The sequence below is a fragment of the Pyricularia oryzae genome, chromosome 3 (assembly GCF_000002495.2).
Source record: "Pyricularia oryzae 70-15 chromosome 3, whole genome shotgun sequence".
Taxonomy (NCBI): Eukaryota; Fungi; Ascomycota; class Sordariomycetes; order Magnaporthales; family Pyriculariaceae; genus Pyricularia; species Pyricularia oryzae.
Window position 1 is genome coordinate 2,835,060 of NC_017849.1, and position 17,227 is coordinate 2,852,286.

Below are 17,227 nucleotides of genomic sequence, written 5' to 3' on the forward strand. Positions count from 1 at the left end.
TCCGCCTCACACTTCAAGGGCATTGGCTGATTGGATTTCCCTGCTGCAGTGGGTGCTGCCCCGTATCTCCAAGCCTCGCTAACGGGGTAGGGATTACATAAGAAATTTCGTTGGAGCCATGCCATCCATGCTTGTACCCTTTGCCAAGCCTTCAAAGTTGCTAATCATGCCCGCTTGACTCCAGGCTTGCCAGGACAGTAATTAGTGCCTATCCTAACCAACAAACAAACCCAACCACTCGCGGCCACCGTCTGTCCCAAATTTAGGTATTCTAATATTATATGAAAGACAAACACATCCATCCTACTTTGGTCAGAGTCATAATAATTATGTCAGAGTTTTGAATGCGAATATCTTATCTTTTTCTATCTTCCCAACTCTGGAAATGACAAAAATCAAAACCAGCTGTACCGCTCCTCCCACAACTAAGAAGTCACAAGTGAAGTCAATTACCTCACCTATCTGTCAGGTACCTAAGGTAGGTAATTACCTTGCCTCCCTAACCAGACAAATCATGTATGCCGATGCGACATGACCTCAGTTACCTACCTACCTATCTTATCTTGCCGGTACCTACGTATGAAATCATTCTTGTCTGCCCATGTGCAACTGATTACTGTCGGGCTTATTCTGAAAATCGACCTAGACGATTATGAGTCGTTCTAGCCCTGGCGCATTATCCAAGCAAAGGCTTAAGACCGAGTCGCAGTGGAAAAGACCTATTAATACTGCAGGCTAAGACAACCCTGCCACCTATTCGGGCTCGCTGATGAGCGGCATTGCCGAAGATGTTGGGCTTGGCCCCCGATCATTGACACGCCCCATAAGTCCTCCGAGGAAGAGACAAAAGGCGGACAACGAAAGGGACGCCAGGCCCAACCCTGTGCCGAAGAACGACGGGAGCGCCACAAAGAGCGGCTCCGGGAGCGAAACGGCATCTGAGCCAGATATTGCCTCAAGAAGCAAAAACGCTCAGCAGCCGCGCCTAGAATCACCTGGACAAGCTATATTCAGCTCCCCGTTTCGTCTCACTCGGATTCGTGACCTCGGGGAAGAGGATAATGCTGATGCGCTCGGCCTAAACGACATCATCGGTGATCCGCTGATTGCTGAATGCTGGGACTTTAACTACCTCCATGACATCGAGTTCCTTCTCGATGCCCTAGACCAAGACGTTCGCGACGTCGTCAAAGTGCATGTGGTCCATGGCTTTTGGAAGAAAGACGATCCTAGCCGGATCCTTCTTCAGGTATGCCAGCTTGAGCCTCAAATTTATCTGGTCAGGATAGGTACTGATGATGTATCGTAGGATGATGCCGAAAAGCACAAGAACGTTGTGCTACACACGGCCTTTCTCCCTGAGATATTTGGCACACATCACTCCAAGATGTTGGTCCTCTTGCGTCACGACGACACGGCGCAGGTCATCATCCACACCGCCAACATGATCCCGAAGGACTGGACCAATATGACCAACGGAATATGGCTCTCCCCTCGCCTTCCTCTTCTCCAAGGCCAGGATCCTGCAGATGCCAGCCAGTACGAAAATTTGGCTGAGGGCACTGGCTACAAGTTCAAAATAGATCTGCTCAACTATTTGAGGGCATATGATGACAAACGAGTTGTCTGTCGAGACCTCGTAACAAACCTGGAAAAATATGATTTTTCCTCCATCCGCGGCACCCTCATCGCCAGTGTGCCGGGACGACATGATTTTACCGACTTGTCAACCAGTGCTTGGGGGTGGGTAGCTATCAAGAGGGCGCTTCGGTCTGTGCCGTTGCAAGTCGGTAAATCTGAAGTGGTGACACAGATCTCATCCATCGCAACGCTCGGCCCAACAGACACTTGGCTCCAAAGAACGCTCTTTGAGTCCATGTGCCGAGGAAAGACCACGGGTGTTGCACCAAGGCCGCAATTCAAGATCATTTTTCCTACTGCCGATGAAATTCGGCGCTCGTTAGATGGCTACGGCTCGGGCGGTTCCATACACACCAAAATACAGTCGTCCCAACAGGCAAAGCAGTTGATATATCAGAAACCCCTACTCTGCCATTGGGCCAACGATTCGCCGCACGGACAAGGTAAGTATCTGTGATTTGCCAATTTCGTTATTGGGGGCAAGGGCTAAAATATTGAGCTCAACTGTGCAGATCTTGGTCAAAACATCCCTATTTTAGATGCGGGCCGGAACCGAGCTGCACCGCACATCAAGACGTACATCAGATACGGAGCTAATTCTATCGATTGGGCGCTGCTGTCTTCAGCTAATCTGTCAAAACAAGCATGGGGCGATGCGACCGGCGCGGGAAGTCAAACAAGGATATCATCGTGGGAGATAGGAGTGCTTGTGTGGCCCGAGTTGTTCGCCAAGGATGCACTGATGACCACAGTTGTAAAAAAAGACACGCCCTCGAGAGAAACGACGAATCTATGTCCGGGGCGTCCCGTGGTTGGCCTGCGTTCCCCATACAGCCTGCCGGTACAGAAATACGGAAACGGTGAAGTTCCTTGGGTGGCAACCTTGTCGTATTCAGAGCCAGACTGGGCAGGCAACACTTGGTGAAATGGCGAAAGATATTGGCAGAAGAAAACACAGGCCTGGGATACACGGTGAGGGACCTGTAAAAACTGTACAAAACTCGGTCTTCATAAGGCATTTTTTCATTGGTCGCGTCCCCTTATTGAGCTGTGTCATGGCAGCTGTTGTTCGAATGAACACAAAACACAAGGTTGCCGACTATGATAGTCACGAGCCAAGACGAAACGAAGGGACGCACTTTGGCGCCGTCCCTCTTTCATGTCGTGACCATGGAGCTGTCACTTTGTCTGCATTCTACCCTTCGATTGTCCTCCGCGATATTTTGGTTTCTTTCTCCTAAGCGCCAACGGCCTCAGGGACCTTGGCTTCGTCAAAGCCATAGGCGGTCTTCAGCTTCTCGACGAGCGCAACGTACTTCTCTTGAGCTTGCTCGGGAGTCACACCCTCGTCGACAATTTTTTGCCAGGCGTTCTTCTTGGACTTGCCCTAAATAATAGCGAATGAGCTTTTGTGTCAGTGTGCTGGAACAGACAGTGAAAAGGGGCACGACTTGGGCGGTTGAGAGCGGTGGTTACCTTGAGGTCGAACATGCCAGGAGCCTCGGCCTTGGTGATGTCCTCGCCGGTGCCGACCTTGAAAAGACCTGTCGCAACGACAGTTAGCATTGATTGGGGAGGCATTTCACTTCTGTTTTCGACCAGCAAGCTAGGTAGGTAGCTATTTGAAGAATGTTGCTTACCATAGAGCTCAAGCAGCTCCTCGTTGGAAGGCTTTTTGAGCAGCTTCTTCGAGTCGACAATAGCCTTCTGGAAAGCCTCGGACTGTGCTGGAGCCATGTTTGATGATGTGTTTTTTTTTTTCAAAAGGACGATAGTGTGTGCGAGAGGATCTACTGTTTTTTTTTTATTCGGACTGAAGACGAGATTGATCCCTTTTTTATGAAGAAGAGTTGGCGGGGTGTAGTTTTGTTGAGGGACTGAAGGGGTCTTTGGTACCAAAGTGACGGATGACATCTTCAGCGGGGGGGGGGGGGGGGGGGGCAAGCATGATGGTCAGTCATGTGGGGCATCTAAGAGCCAGTGTCGGGTGGGGAGCTCTTTACCGCTCCTGGACCGAACCTTGTACCGGAACCCTGAGCTGCCCTTTCTGCGAACTAACCTACTAATTACTAAACAACCCGCAGCCAGAAGCTGGCAGGTGTTCGTGCTCGTGACAGAAGTGTCTTTCTCGGCTGTCACTACCGACTTCCCGCTACAAAAGGCTGACGAATACCTAGGTACCCAAGGTACGTGGCCCGGCTACACAGCCTAGACCGATTTCGGCCCGACAGCAAAACGATGGCAAGTCTGCACAGGGTGAAAACTTCCGGTGAGAAAGCCCGGGCGTGCCTGCTTATCGCCCTTCGTCCTGGTTCCCTACCTAGAGATAAGCTACAATGGAAAGTACCTAACGTAGGTAGGCGGCAAGGCGGATAGTGTACCGGTACTTTTGCCAAGCTTGACCATTGTAGCTACCACCTTAGCTACCTAGATAGGTAGGTAGGTAGGTACCTAGGTATTTTCCTTGCGTGAGTGGCTTGGGAAGGTCAAGGAATCTAGCATCAGTGCGACCATGTTCATCTCGAGAAATGCGTGCATGTCACTTTTTGGTGCATCGGAGCAAGTTCCGAAATGTGTCAGGATGTAGCCTTGTTCAATGCGCTTGTGTTTCTGCAACGGTCGTTTGAGGGTGCATGTTTTGCTTGGTACAAGAGAGGACAAACAAAGCACTCTAGAAGCATATTCCCATAGGTGTTTATCCCTGTAAGAGGGTCTATTCGGGCACCCGCGCAACGTCCCGCTCGTACTTTTCCCTAAGATTCCTCAGTCCCTCGCCCAACTTCAGCACTTCGCGAAGGAAGATAGTCTCTAGATCATCTTTTGTGATCTTTTCTTGCAACCACTCTTCCGAGGGCAGTGTTGCAATATCGGTCGGTTCTGAAGCCATGCCATCCGCGGCAATGTTTTGTTCCAGAGAGGAGAGACTCTGGGATGTGAAGTCAATTAGTCTCTTGGCGTAAAGAGCCGGCAGCTGGAGCGCAACCATTGACATGATCTTCTCAAATTGCTTGAGCTCTGGCATCTTGTCATCCCGATGTCTGTAAGAACCCTCCATCTTAGGAGACACATCAAGGAGTTCAGTAACGTCTGATGCATCCGAATAATATGCAGTCTGTCTCAGCATACAAGGGGAATTAAACCGGCATCTCGTTTGCAGGAGAACTTACCTTGCTTGCTCCGGACAGTGATGGAGCACAGCCGACTGAGGATGGTCTTGATTTGATTTCTTGTCCACGCCCTTAGAGACAAAAATGCAGCCGCCATGGGAAGTTCATAGTCGTCAAAAAGCAAGGCGATATTGACGGCAACGTCCAACTCTTGGGTAGGCATGTCACGTCCTGAGCTGCGAAGCCATCTTTGCCTCTTGAGAACCACCCAGTTTGCCAGGCCCATACCGTGATTGAGAGCCAGGCCCAGTTTCAGCAGCCCTGCCTGCTCCATCTCCTTGGCAGAGACTGCGCAGCCTTTGTCTTGGACTTTGAGGGCGCCCTGGGAGAAGTACTCGCCAAAGTAAAACTCGCTAGAGGACTGGGTCTCATTCAAGTCTCCCAGCGTATCCCCGGGCCCTGCGTCAAATTCTGCGTAGCGAGCGTAGAGATAGGCGTCTCGGACAAAGGTGCCGCTCGGGAACTTGCTTGTGTCAACCACATGGAGCCAAATGTCTTCTAGCTTGGAGCCGTCCCGGCTGCTTCGGTGTCGAAAGTATATCATCCGTAGTGCGTAGAGAAGCGAGCTCGTCCACGATACAAGATTGCACTTTTCCGTTCGTCGTGCCCCGGCCCGAGTCCTGGGCCACCACCGTGCGTGTCGATTTAAGTCCGCGGCCACCTTGGCGCCACCGCGGACGAGGATGTCGGTCCGGTTTGTGGCAGCGGCCGGCCGCTCTGCTGCATCCTTGGAGGCCACCCACATGTCATCGTTTCGGCCTTGCGACTTGGGCGAGTAGGTCCGGTACAGAAAGCGAGGGACATCATCCAGGCATATTTCTCCATCGGACAGGCCAGGCGCCGATGCAGGAGCAAAAGGTACACCCTCTGGTGATGGGTGATGTATATTAGTAGTCTTGGAGACCTGCAGCGAGCCCAGCTCTTCAATAAGTACAGATATCGTGGACTTCATAGCGGGACCGGCGAGAATGTGCAAACTAGACAAAAGGTATGTGAGGTAACAGCAAGTATGAAGACTGGCCTAGCCTTCCCATGCTGAATGTGAAGAGCAACATTCGCCCATCATATCCTTATCTATCCAGTAAGGTATGCGAAAGGATAGGCAAAGTTTAGCAAGCCGGCGACTCCGCATTCCGGTTCTCGGCTCACGGATCGCCCTTCATCTGAAAGGCACCTTCTGTTTGCTCGTGCGGTCCGGGATCGGTTTATATATAGGCAGCACAGGTGGTATGTATGTTTGCTCATTGGAGCGACGGGTTTGCAAAAGATATTCGAGGGCGAGGATTTAAAGGTGGGGATTTAATCGCAACCTCTGTGTGGGCATACATGGTTTCAAGCCGAGGCACCCCGTCTGCAAGCTTCTCATGAAGCCATTTTCAACCCTTTCTTGCTAGGCGCCTGCAGGTACGAAAGCGGAAGCGACTTCACCAAAGGGACATTGATCTGTCCTGATTAGCAGCTTGAGACAGTCTAGAAAAGATCTATAATCTCGGCCGGTAATGGACCATCTAGTATTAGACTCCAAGTACCTCAAGTTCGTCACGATTTCATCCAGAAAAGGATTGGGCGAAATTGACAAGAAAATCATGAGACCGGGTATAAAGTCACCAATCGAAAGATGAACGACGATCGCACTAATCAATCTCTCTTTTTTTTTTTCGATTCTGCCATTTATTATTACCTCATTTGACATACGCGTAATCAATTAGGACGTATGCAGGGTTACTTGGTATTAAAGTTATCAAAGACGGCTGCGACTTCGTTGATGGGTTCGTTTAGTGGAGGACAGAAGGTTGAGACTTGACTAAGGTTCAATTACCGTTACTTGTGTTATATCCACTTCCCGATAAAGCAATCCCACAGTTACGCCCAGCCCCCACCCATGCCCACTTTCCTCAAGCAACCAGCCCGGCTTCAACCAGTCAAAAAGGTCTCCCGCTGGAACTGTCTAGGTAGGTTATTTGGGCTGGCTAGGGCGCATTCTTTTTTTTTTCCTCCTTTTTCTAATTAATCTTTCCCCCAAAAACAAATAAGCACATTGTTGTCAGCAGTTGATGAATGTCGGGGGTTTTTTTTTTTTCTTTCCTCGTTGTGTTCCTTCCGAACAAGCAAAATCAGTCATTGTAATCCTCAAACCACCGCATCCCTGACTTGTGCCACAGACGCAATCGTGGTTCTATTCCTGACTACCTGCTGTAACATAATCCATGGATCATGGGCCCATACGCCTGCCACCCATGGGGCCTGTAGAGCCCCCATTCACTTCCGTCGGCGTCTCTGCGGCAGCTAATCCGGGACGCCGAACGGACCACGTACTAGAGACCTACCTACCTAAGTAGCTTTTTTCGTACTTAGATTTTTGTATATAAGGATCCAACTTGGTGTTGGTTTTGTCTTTCTCTCCCTTGCTCCAACCGTTCTGCGTATTCTCCGCGCCCTTGCTCTGTCCACGAAGTTTTTTTTTCTAGTGCTGCTTTTGCTGTCTTTTACCCTCTGGTATTCCTACTGCTCAGGCTTTAGACAGGCAACCAAACGATAAATTCTTCAAAATGAGCAACCCAAAGACCGTAGTAATTCTTGGCGGCTCCTACGCGGGTGTGTTGGCAGCACACACGCTGCTGAAAAAGCATAAAACATGCAAAGTCGTCTTGGTTTCCAAGGTCAGTTTAAGATGTGAACGGAAAGGACTGGTTGGAAGTGGGAAGGACGATATATCTTGAAGCTCTTAAGCTGCGATCACTTTTGAATATTACAAGAAGGCCAACAAAAATATCATTTCCTTGAGAGGCACTTGGGAGGGAAAAAAAAAAAGAAAACCTAGCTAAAACTAACTTCCTCCACAGAACAGCCACTTCTACTGGAATATTGCTTCAGTGCGCGCCATCATCCCTGGCGTCATCCAGGATGAGCAGATCCTGCAGCCCCTAAGCAAGGCCCTCTCGCACTACCCCGAGGAGCGCTGGGAGCTGATCGTCGGCGGCGCCGAGGCCTCCGACTTTGCCGCAAAGACCGTCACCATCGCGCCCGGCGACGGCGGGGCCAGCCGCACGCTGACGTACGACCACCTCGTGCTGGCCACGGGCGCCAACACGGCCGGCGACCAGATCGTACCGTGGAAGGCGCACGGCACCTACGAGGAGCTGGTCCAGGGCCTGCGCGACACGGCCGAGAGCGTTAAGAATGCCTCGTCCGTCGTCGTCGCCGGCGGCGGCTCCACGGGAGTCGAGCTCGCCGGCGAGATCGGCTACGAGTACGGCAAGACCAAGGAGGTCTGGCTGGTCACGGGCGATAAGGAGCTGCTCGCCGGCGACATCACCGCCTCCTCGGCCCTCTCCGAGCTCACCAAGCTCAATGTCAAGGTCCGCTTCGAGTCTCGCGTTCAGTCCACCGAGAAGACCGAGGACGGCAAGATCAAGGTCACCTTCGTCGGCGGCGGCGAACCCATTGTGACGGACGTGTACCTGCCGACCATGGGCCTGATCCCCAACACCCAGTACATCGATCCCAAGTTCCTAAATGAGAGAAAGTACGTCGCCGTGGACGAGTTCTACCGCGTCAAGGGCGGCGGTGCCGAGGGGGTTTGGGCTGCCGGAGATATCGTATCTTCGCCCAGGGCTAGTTTCCTGGTCACAGAGAAACAGGTAGGCAATGCACACCCGTAACGCAGCTGCAATGTTGCAGCTTCAAAAAAACTCCATGGACTCTTTTTTTTTTTTTTTTTTTTTTTTTTTTTTTTTTTTTTTTTTTGCTGACGGTGGTATGCTTGGGAATAATTATTAGGCGGCCGGCGTTGCCAACAACATCCTCAACGCCCTTGCAGGCTCGCCTCCTGCTGTTGTGAAACTGATGCCAGTCGACATCTTCGCCATGTCGGTCGGCCGTGACCGGGGTGTTGGCCGGATGGGCCCCATCAAGATGCTCTCCTTCATGGTCTGGCTGGCCAAGGGCAGGACTTTGGCCCTGCCCAAAATGGCGGGCTACATGGAAGGAAGCGTCGCATAGAGTTCGGTCGACTGGTGACGAGAGACAGAACGCGTGGTGTACGAGTAGAATCATGTAGATACTTGAGGAGAGCGAATCCCTGCGCAGATGGATACGATATTACCCTAATAAATTATACACCCATAACAGGACAGAACCGTCTGCATTCGAAGCCGAGCCATGCAATGCTAGCAAGAAATGTATCTCCAAGGCTTCAAGACCATATACAGCGAATCGTGACCCCAAAATCATGACGAACCCACTCGAGCGTAATCAACCCCTTTAATGTGAGCTGTATTGGGCAGGCAGCCCTTGACAGTTCTCAAAGGGCCACTAAAGCCAAGCAAGGAAAAAGACAACCTGGCTCCCCATATCAAAAGTAAAATATGTCGCTCACCTGCCGGCCTTCTCGTCCTCGATTTGCCGACGCAATTCTTCCAAGTGTTGTTGCCTCGACCTCAGATGCGACGCTAGGCCATCCGTCTGCTCACGAACAGTCTGCAAATCATCCTGTATCCCCTTAAGGCTTCCACCACCCTGACCCTTGGTTTTGCCCTCTTCTATCTCTCGCAGTTGCTTCCGCTTGTAGTCGAGAAGTTGCTCCAGTTCGCGTTTGACAAGCGCCGGCTTCGAATCCCGCTTTCCACCCTTCCGCCTCTCGGCATCAGCCTCTACGCTCGCCATCTTGGCATCCAGCTCAGCGAGCTGCTTCTTCAGCCGCACCTCCTCCCATTCAGAATCAGTCTGAGCACTTGAGAAGTCGGTTCCAGAAGTCTTGAAGCTGCCGCGCCCCAGACGGGTCAGGTACTGGTCACCAAACTTGGCCTTGCGGCCTGTAGAGGTCTCATCGTCGGCCTTGGTTGCCCACCGCGAGGCCGCCTGCTTGTCAACCTGGTAGTCAATCTTGTTGCGCTCGAAGGAAGCGCGGAGAGATGCAGGGACCGTCCTGGGGATCCGGTAGCCTTCGTGACGGTAGTTGAGAATGTGGAGAAAGGCGAGGCAGGCGTCTTTGTTGATCGTAGGCCCAGCTGAAGGGTTGATCAGATTCCAGGCCGATCTAATGTCTGTATCTGGGACATCGAGTGATTCATAAAGGTCCTCGAGGGCGCCGACTGAATGTTGCCAAGTCGTTATCTGTTAGCGAAACAACCTTTTGTAAACAGGAACAGGAGTACTGTTGACATACACGACACTTCTCCCCGCATGTCCCTATTCTCCTGGTATATAGATTCGTACTTGGACTTATCCGCCGGGCTCATATACCAGTCGAATCCATCCTTGAGTCCCGGTGAGTCGGGGTCATCATCCACGCGCTCGAATTGTACTTGCTTTCCTGTCAGAGCTCGGTTGGCTTGGACCAGGTGCGCCTTGGATTCTGGAACGAGCCAATCCGGGAGTGTAGACGGGACGTCGGCGTGTTCCTGAGTGAGGAGTTACTACATTAGTACAATCGAGACATAGAACAACCAAGCATCACGACCAATAAGACAGACGATACATCTATCATGATCTTCCATCCGCCCGTTCAAAACAGCAGCAGCCTACGCACCCCGTTCAGTATGTCAAAGATGACGCGCATGGCCACGCAAAACTCCTCAAAGTCCAGGTTTCCATCATTGTCGACGTCGGCAAGGTCCCAGACCCTCTCGAGCTGATCATCACGGAGCCCCGAGTTCTTGAGCACGGGTGCCGCCTGCTCTCCCGTGAGGAACTTGGAGCCGTTCGTCCTCGCGCTGAAGATGTTCCAGTACGTCTCAATCTCCTGAGCCTCTATGCGAGGTGCCATCTCGAATTACTCACTGCGCAAAGGCGCAGGGTTTTGTGTGTTGTTGCGAAGCGCTGGGGGGGTTTCTGGGGTGGTTCGGGATGTATCGAGGTAACGGAGCTAATTTAATTGTTGGTGACCGTGTTGAGTTCGAGGGCGCGACAATGTGCGGGCGTGTTGTGATATGTCGTACTTATAAGTTATTCTTCTAATAGATTTTACAGCTTCGCAATTCACCAGTGATTAAGCTCGATTGCCGCGCACTCACTGAGTGCATCAAGTCAAGTAATCTTAATGATAGTGTCGGCAGCCCGATGACGATGCAGTTGGCAGTGGAGCGTACCGACGTTGCCAGGTACCGAGGGGATGCTAGTACTATCATTGGGCAGGCGCTGAGGTGGGCTGTGTCTTGGCTTGGAGCTCCTTGACCTCCACTGAGGTATTGGTGCTTTGGCTTGCGCGTACTCGGATATCTAGGGTTCGGGTTCGGGTTCTCAGGGGCCTCCCCAATTTTCCGGCGCAATTCGACCTCGCTTTTTCTTTCGTCTTCTTTCTACCGGTAGTCGCTGCTGGCTTTACAAAACCAGCATGCAGGACATCCATTTTTGCCCTTCTGTTTACATTCTTTTGCAATTGAAAGTCTGTGTACTCTGACGAGAATTTCTCGTTACATAAATGTTCTTATATTGTCGTTATAAAGAGTCAATCTACGTTTGTGGTTGTCCTTCTGCCAGATGCAACATCCAAAGCTCTCAAATCAAGATGTCATCTAAGCAGATAATTGGAGTATGAGGCTGCCAACTACTGCACTGCCTATTTTCCTCCTGGCTCCCGAATGCCGAAGCTTTCTATGTCCAAATTGAGCATCTCCTAACAAACCGTCCCGAGATGAAGAGTATCATGTGTAAGATACATCGTCCTGCTTCTCCCAACTTGATAACCTCACCTATCTGTCCACCCATGTTGCATGATTGGCCAAAAGCGATCAAAAAACGATTTGGTATTCCTTCATTTCCGGAAAAATCTTTCTACTTTCAGCCAACCAACTGCTGTACGTTTCTTGCTGCTGCTCATCAGGCTTGCAGTCCCTTCTGGATAGTTAGGCTTGATACCAGCCCTGCAGTTCTTTTGAGTCTAGCTGCATCGACAGCAAAATTCGGCTGGCCTTGGTTTTTGTGCTGCTGGTCTTTAGTGTAAATACCAGCAGACCTGGGATGCTTGACCCCATGTTCCTGTGTGATGCGGGCCTTCTTCTGGGGACTAGATAATTCCTCCGGTGTGCCACGCTTGCCCAGTCCGACGGAGGTTTTGAGGACAATTCTTGTGGGCGTGGTTGGATGCTGTTTTGAGACTTGAGGAGCAGTATTCGTGATGATGGGCGTGCCTGGGTGCTTTTTGTTTTGGGGATTCAGTGCGCCATCGATATGACTTCCGGGCTTTCGCATAGCGTCGGCTTCTTCTTCATCGCCCCTTCCCGCGGTACCAGCTGACTGTTGCATAAACACACCTCCCCTCTCATCAGACCGCTTGAATGCTGTTCCTTTTGACACATCATCAGAATTCGAATGGGAGAATGGCGTCAGCCTGCTGAATGAACCAACTCGTGGCTCGTTCTTGTGAAGTCTGTGCTGCAAGTTGCCTCCCACTGGTTCACTTGGCCTGTTGTTATGGGGCATCCCCTCCATATCCTTCCCTATACTCATGGACTTGCTTAATGGCGGGCTTGGGTAATGCAAGCGCACAGGATTCACGCCAGGGTTCAGCTCATTATGACCCCGCTCCAAATGCATCCAACCATGGGATATAGGCTGCTGCCGGGCTTCATTGTTGGCCCTAGTGCATATGAGGCCCTCTTCCACAGCCAAGTTCCAGTCCAGCTCGAACTGGAACGGCTGAATCCCGACTTCTCCCGACAGTCGAAATTCGATCTCGAACATTGGTCCTGTCGAAACGCCTTCGAACCTCTCGAGCATGACACCAAAGTCAGACAGGCCGATGTTCTGAAGGAATGATTTCCCAGCAATCACCTCCTCCGACGTGACCTGGTCAATCACCAGACTTTGTTCCTCGTATTCCTCTGGCCGCAGCAGCTCGATATCGGCAGAGGCCTCCCTTCCAGCACGCCTGAGAGTTTCGACAAGTGCCTCCTTGCTCTTGAGGCCTTTTATGACGGCTTCGGTATATCCGAGGCACCTGTTTCGCTCTCGAATGTACAGGTTCTCAAAATCTTGAATTTCAGCAAAGTCGAGCATTAACAGTCTTTGGGCTTCCCAAATGGCACCGACATGTTCGCTCATCAACTTCATGATACAGAGCCGAATGTTTTCGGGTAGGTCGGACCATTGGTGATAACCTCCGTCGTGACTGTGAGTGCGAGAAGGTCCTTGGCTCTTATTTGGCTACGCATCCGGCGTTGATCTGTTAGTCGACGACAGACGAGTCTTTGAATCCCAGAACGGAGAAAAAATTATGGAATGAGATTCTTACCATCGGTTCAAAGTCGAAAGATGCATCATTCTCGATGCTTGGAAATGCTTCATCAGCCGATTCCAAGGCTACCACTCCTGATACCCCAAGCCTCGATGCACTCGGTATGGGATCACGGCCTCGTTTACTTGATGTCGAAGTATAAGCCTTGGTGAAGGGTCGCTGGTATTCTGCCCTTGGCGACTTGCTACGGCCATGTGCCCTATCCAGCATCCTGAGTTCATACGCTTGCCATTCCTTTTGCAAGAGCTTGCTGGCTTTGTCGATCATGCGGACCACCTAGGCCTGCTTGTCCCGACTGGTCAGCCCGGGCAATTGATGATGAGTTTCACCAAAGGCGCCATCGAGATCGTATGGCGGGGTGTAACTCTTGTCCGGGTCGCACCGCGGATCACGGTGCTGAGAATAGAGGACAAAATTCGCCCGTCGCGAGAACTTGGCCAAGGCCGCGGAGGGCGTACGCCTCCTGTCGTCCATGCCGAGCGAGTTCTTTGGAAGCAGGAGTGTCAGATGCGGGTTGAATGGGATATCTGGGTGAACGAAAGATGGACGAATGTCCGCTGGCTCTTCTAGTTCAGCATACAGGCCCGCTGGCTGCCTGGTGGTTGTCCTGCGACTTCTGTCCATAGCCATTGTTACGTTGTTGCTGTCGTTTATGTAGGGACAGACGCGTAAGTTTAGCTGCCGTATGCGATATCAACGAAAGCGGGGTAGCAAAGCGAATCAATCCTTCGTCATTGTCTTTGCCCTAGCGAAACGTGGGGCCGAACTGGAGCAAAGCGCCCTGTCCCTCAAACGTTCCAGCGTAGCCAGGCTTGCCAGGGCAACAAAACGCAGAATGTTAAGAATTGATCATACAGCCCATCTGCTTACTGCCTGGTCCTCTTTTTTGCTTCACTCGACTGCTTTCTGGTAGATGCTGGTCGTGATCCTATCCTGATATCGGATATGGCTTGAAGTTGGTGGTCATCAGGGGAGCACGTGACTGTGAAGTGCATGAAACAAAAGCAGCAGCTTGCCGTCCTGATAAAATGTATCTGCCAAAGTGCGTCTGAAAAAATCCAGGGTGTGTCGGTCAGACAAATCTGAGAAAGTCGATTTTGGATTCTGAGACGGAAGGCTGTGGGCAAAACTGTGTTTTATTTCAAAATCTTGTATGAAATGGCAAACGGCACAGACTCAACCCTATCTCATGTACTTGGCTGGGTACATCAGACAAATCCTGAGCAACTAACTGCTACGCATGCGTTGAGACTTCAAATCTCAAAAACAAACAAACCAGAAGGTTTTTCAGTAGATAAGCAAGCCAGTTCGCATATTTACTGGATGCAACCACTGTGATAACTCCCACGGGCGATGACCAGTATAAAATAACAACAGCCACGTAGGTACTTTACCTGACGTGTGTGTACAAGGACAAGCGATGAGCGGCTCAACCCTTTATCCGCCCTAGGTACACATTGCGTCATGCATCGACGCGCGGGGTTCGTCGCTTGAACAGGTATGTTCGGGTAATGCGAGCATGACATAGGATGTCGTTCACCGGCAGCTTCCGTACAGTCTGTGAATCTACTTGACCATTTCAGTCTATAGTCGATTCCACCGGTATGCACATATTTGCAGATTGCTGGGTTCGGAAACCACAGGCCACGTGCTTGAGTTTCTTCATTCTTCCCCCTTAAAGTGCAGCTGGGGAAAGGACCTTAGCGAAGCTGATCAAGTCCAGACAGGATACCCGGTTGGCTTGATAAGTTCGTACTAATTAAGCAACCCAGCAAGGCTACCACGTAAGCTAAGGTAGTGGAGGTTATGGCAACCATGGAAAGCCTTTTGACCTCCAAATCTCAAAAACGGCCGGATTTAAGGAGCGGGGCAACAACCGCATAACGGGCCCGGATCCACGACCTTTCGCCGCTTCTCCCATCCCATTTCGGAAAATACAGCATGGTACGTACCTCAGTGGTTGATTCGGCCCAAAGCCCCGCTCATCACATCACTTAATACGGCAGAGGAATCCTTCCGCTCGCGTCCGATGCACATGTACCTATGAGGCTGTCATGCTGTCATGGAAACCCCTCCGAAGACCCTCTCTTCCCCGAAGCCATGTAACTCTAGCTGCAACAAAGGGGTTAAGACTTGCTCTCACTTGGGATGAACGGGTCATTCAGGGTGGCGGGGTCCCCAGACTTGACTTACATTTAAATAGCGCGCTGTACCTATTTTGTCTGTCTACAAGAGAGCTCACCTACTCTTTATAGCCACCTTGCATATTTACCGCAGTTGTTCAACCAAGTGCACCTCAGAGCTGGTCAATATCCAGCTCAACTGCCAACAGTCTTCATCATGTCCAAGCCTACCGATCTGCCCAAAATGGAGTACCGCTTCTTGGGACGGTCTGGTCTCAAGGTTTCTGCCATTTCTCTCGGCGGTTGGCTCAGTACGTCTAGCAACGCGTCATCATCCTCGTCTGCATGTGGCAGATGATAACAGATATTGACATCCCGTTCTGTCCCACAGCATACGGTGGCCACGTCGATGAGGACGCGACATTTGCCTGCATGAAGGCTGCGTATGATTCCGGTGTCAACTTCTTTGACTGTGCTGAAGGTACGAAGCCCACATTTCTGGTAGAGTTGCCCGTCGTACACTGACAGTAGTAGGTTATGCCGGTGGTGAGAGTGAGATTGTGATGGGAAAGGCCATTAAAAAGTATGGCTGGAAACGCAACGACTTGGTAACCGACCTTTCTTTTTCTTGGATTCCCAGATACATCGTCACCGTGTTACCATATACTGACATGCCGATCCATCTAAACAGGTCATCTCAACCAAGGTTAGACTGTTGAAGACAACTGATCAGTAACACATGTATCGTGTTGCGTTGTGACTGACTGACTGACTGACTGACGGACCCGTGCAATCCAGATCTACTGGGGAGCCGCAAACGGTGACAACCCAGTCAACAATGTCGCCTTATCTCGCAAGCACATCATTGAGGGCACCGAGTCCTCGCTTGAACGACTGCAGCTCGCATACGTCGATATGCTCTACGCTCACAGGCCTGATCGGCAGACTCCGATGGAGGAAACTGTTCGCGCCTTCAACTATCTGATCAACTCGGGCAAGGCGATGTACTGGGGGACTAGCGAGTGGAGCGCCGACGAGATCATGAACGCACACCGCGTGGCCGACCGTCTTGGGCTTATTGCCCCAGTCATGGAGCAGCCTTGCTACAACATGATTGATCGCCTCAAGGTTGAGCAAGAATATGCGCACCTTTACCGCGAGGTGCAATTGGGCCTTACGGTCTTTAGCCCCTTGAAGCGTCAGTGTTTCTCTCTTGCATGCATCAGGCGTGGCCAATGCAGCTAACAAACATATCATTGACAGAGGGTATCCTTTCGGGCAAGTACAAGGACGGCATCCCGGACGACTCCAGGTTTGCACAGCAACAGGTCGAGTTCATCAAGGGCTACTGGAAGCGCACCGGCAAGGAGCAGTGGGACGGCACGGTTCAAAAGGTGAACAAGCTGGCACCGATCGCTGAACGTCTGGGCACAACACAAGCTGCACTGGCTCTCGCTTGGGTCTTGAAGAACCCCAACGTCAGCTCGGCCATTACCGGCGCAAGCAGCGCCGAGCAGGTGTTCAGCAACATCAAGGCTCTGGATGTTGTTGAGAGGCTTACCCCTGATATCATGAAGGAAATTGATGATATCTTGGAGAACAAGCCTCCTGCTATGACCATGAGGTTTGCTTAAAAGGCCTCTTTCTACATGGATTGGGAAAGAGTACGTGGGTGAAATACAACTCGTACAAGGGTACTTGGATAGACGCACAAAATAAAGGGCCCAAACAGAACTTGATTGATATATAAACTGTGAATTGGGGTTGACAGAATCGAACGTAGGTATGCTACCTAGGTAGGTAGGTAGGCAGGTAGGTAAATTGAAAGGAATCGGGTCTTTTCTTGGGCAGTCTCGACAGGTAGGAGGCAATTACTTGCAATTTCGTAGTCTTGCCAAATTGGTGCCGAAATCCAGAAGGCAAAAAAAGCGCGCCCCTTATTTCCCTTCCCGTTGGCCAAGCTCAAAATTCAATTGGCCGTATCGTTTCATGGACGATCTTCCCCGCAAAAGTGGCCCCACTATCCCACGTTCAAGCTCCTTCACCGCCCGACAAACGTA

The 17,227-nt window shown here is 51.2% G+C and overlaps 8 protein-coding genes across 8 annotated transcripts; 3 read left to right on the forward strand and 5 right to left on the reverse strand.

Moving 5' to 3' along the window:
- Positions 1-769: 769 nt before the first annotated feature.
- Positions 770-2,566, forward strand: MGG_06176 (uncharacterized protein; the record flags this gene model as incomplete). The annotated part of the gene is made up of 3 exons (XM_003712010.1): positions 770-1,249; positions 1,310-2,084; positions 2,154-2,566. 3 exons carry the CDS (start codon positions 770-772, stop codon positions 2,564-2,566), a joined length of 1,668 nt encoding a protein of 555 aa, XP_003712058.1.
- Positions 1,951-3,557, reverse strand: MGG_06177 (uncharacterized protein; the record flags this gene model as incomplete). The annotated part of the gene is made up of 3 exons (XM_003712011.1): positions 1,951-3,028; positions 3,118-3,185; positions 3,282-3,557. Coding segments are annotated over 3 exons (494 nt in total), but the record flags the coding sequence as incomplete, so codon positions are not given.
- A 650-nt stretch (positions 3,558-4,207) lies between these two features.
- Positions 4,208-6,180, reverse strand: MGG_06178 (uncharacterized protein). The gene is made up of 2 exons (XM_003712012.1): positions 4,809-6,180; positions 4,208-4,728 (listed from the first exon to the last, which is right to left on the reverse strand). Exons 1-2 carry the CDS (start codon positions 5,758-5,760, stop codon positions 4,355-4,357), a joined length of 1,326 nt encoding a protein of 441 aa, XP_003712060.1. The 5' UTR covers positions 5,761-6,180; the 3' UTR covers positions 4,208-4,354.
- Positions 6,181-7,210: 1,030 nt separating this feature from the next.
- On the forward strand, positions 7,211-8,975 carry MGG_06179 (uncharacterized protein). Its single transcript, XM_003712013.1, has 3 exons — positions 7,211-7,468; positions 7,652-8,449; positions 8,589-8,975. The coding sequence occupies exons 1-3, from the start codon at positions 7,358-7,360 to the stop codon at positions 8,808-8,810; spliced, it is 1,131 nt and encodes a 376-aa protein (XP_003712061.1). The 5' UTR covers positions 7,211-7,357; the 3' UTR covers positions 8,811-8,975.
- Positions 8,864-10,938, reverse strand: MGG_06180 (uncharacterized protein). Its single transcript, XM_003712014.1, has 3 exons — positions 10,339-10,938; positions 9,976-10,210; positions 8,864-9,901 (listed from the first exon to the last, which is right to left on the reverse strand). The coding sequence occupies exons 1-3, from the start codon at positions 10,573-10,575 to the stop codon at positions 9,183-9,185; spliced, it is 1,191 nt and encodes a 396-aa protein (XP_003712062.1). The 5' UTR covers positions 10,576-10,938; the 3' UTR covers positions 8,864-9,182.
- Positions 10,939-11,627: 689 nt separating this feature from the next.
- Positions 11,628-13,311, reverse strand: MGG_06181 (uncharacterized protein; the record flags this gene model as incomplete). Its single annotated transcript, XM_003712015.1, has 2 exons — positions 11,628-12,953; positions 13,042-13,311. The coding sequence occupies 2 exons, from the start codon at positions 13,309-13,311 to the stop codon at positions 11,628-11,630; spliced, it is 1,596 nt and encodes a 531-aa protein (XP_003712063.1).
- Positions 13,312-13,320: 9 nt separating this feature from the next.
- Positions 13,321-13,674, reverse strand: MGG_15228 (uncharacterized protein; the record flags this gene model as incomplete). The annotated part of the gene is made up of 1 exon (XM_003712016.1): positions 13,321-13,674. The coding sequence occupies one exon, from the start codon at positions 13,672-13,674 to the stop codon at positions 13,321-13,323; it is 354 nt and encodes a 117-aa protein (XP_003712064.1).
- A 1,300-nt stretch (positions 13,675-14,974) lies between these two features.
- On the forward strand, positions 14,975-17,083 carry MGG_13188 (voltage-gated potassium channel subunit beta-2). Its single transcript, XM_003712017.1, has 6 exons — positions 14,975-15,478; positions 15,559-15,648; positions 15,702-15,775; positions 15,859-15,873; positions 15,966-16,365; positions 16,431-17,083. The coding sequence occupies exons 1-6, from the start codon at positions 15,385-15,387 to the stop codon at positions 16,799-16,801; spliced, it is 1,044 nt and encodes a 347-aa protein (XP_003712065.1). The 5' UTR covers positions 14,975-15,384; the 3' UTR covers positions 16,802-17,083.
- The last annotated feature ends 144 nt before the right edge of the window (positions 17,084-17,227 follow it).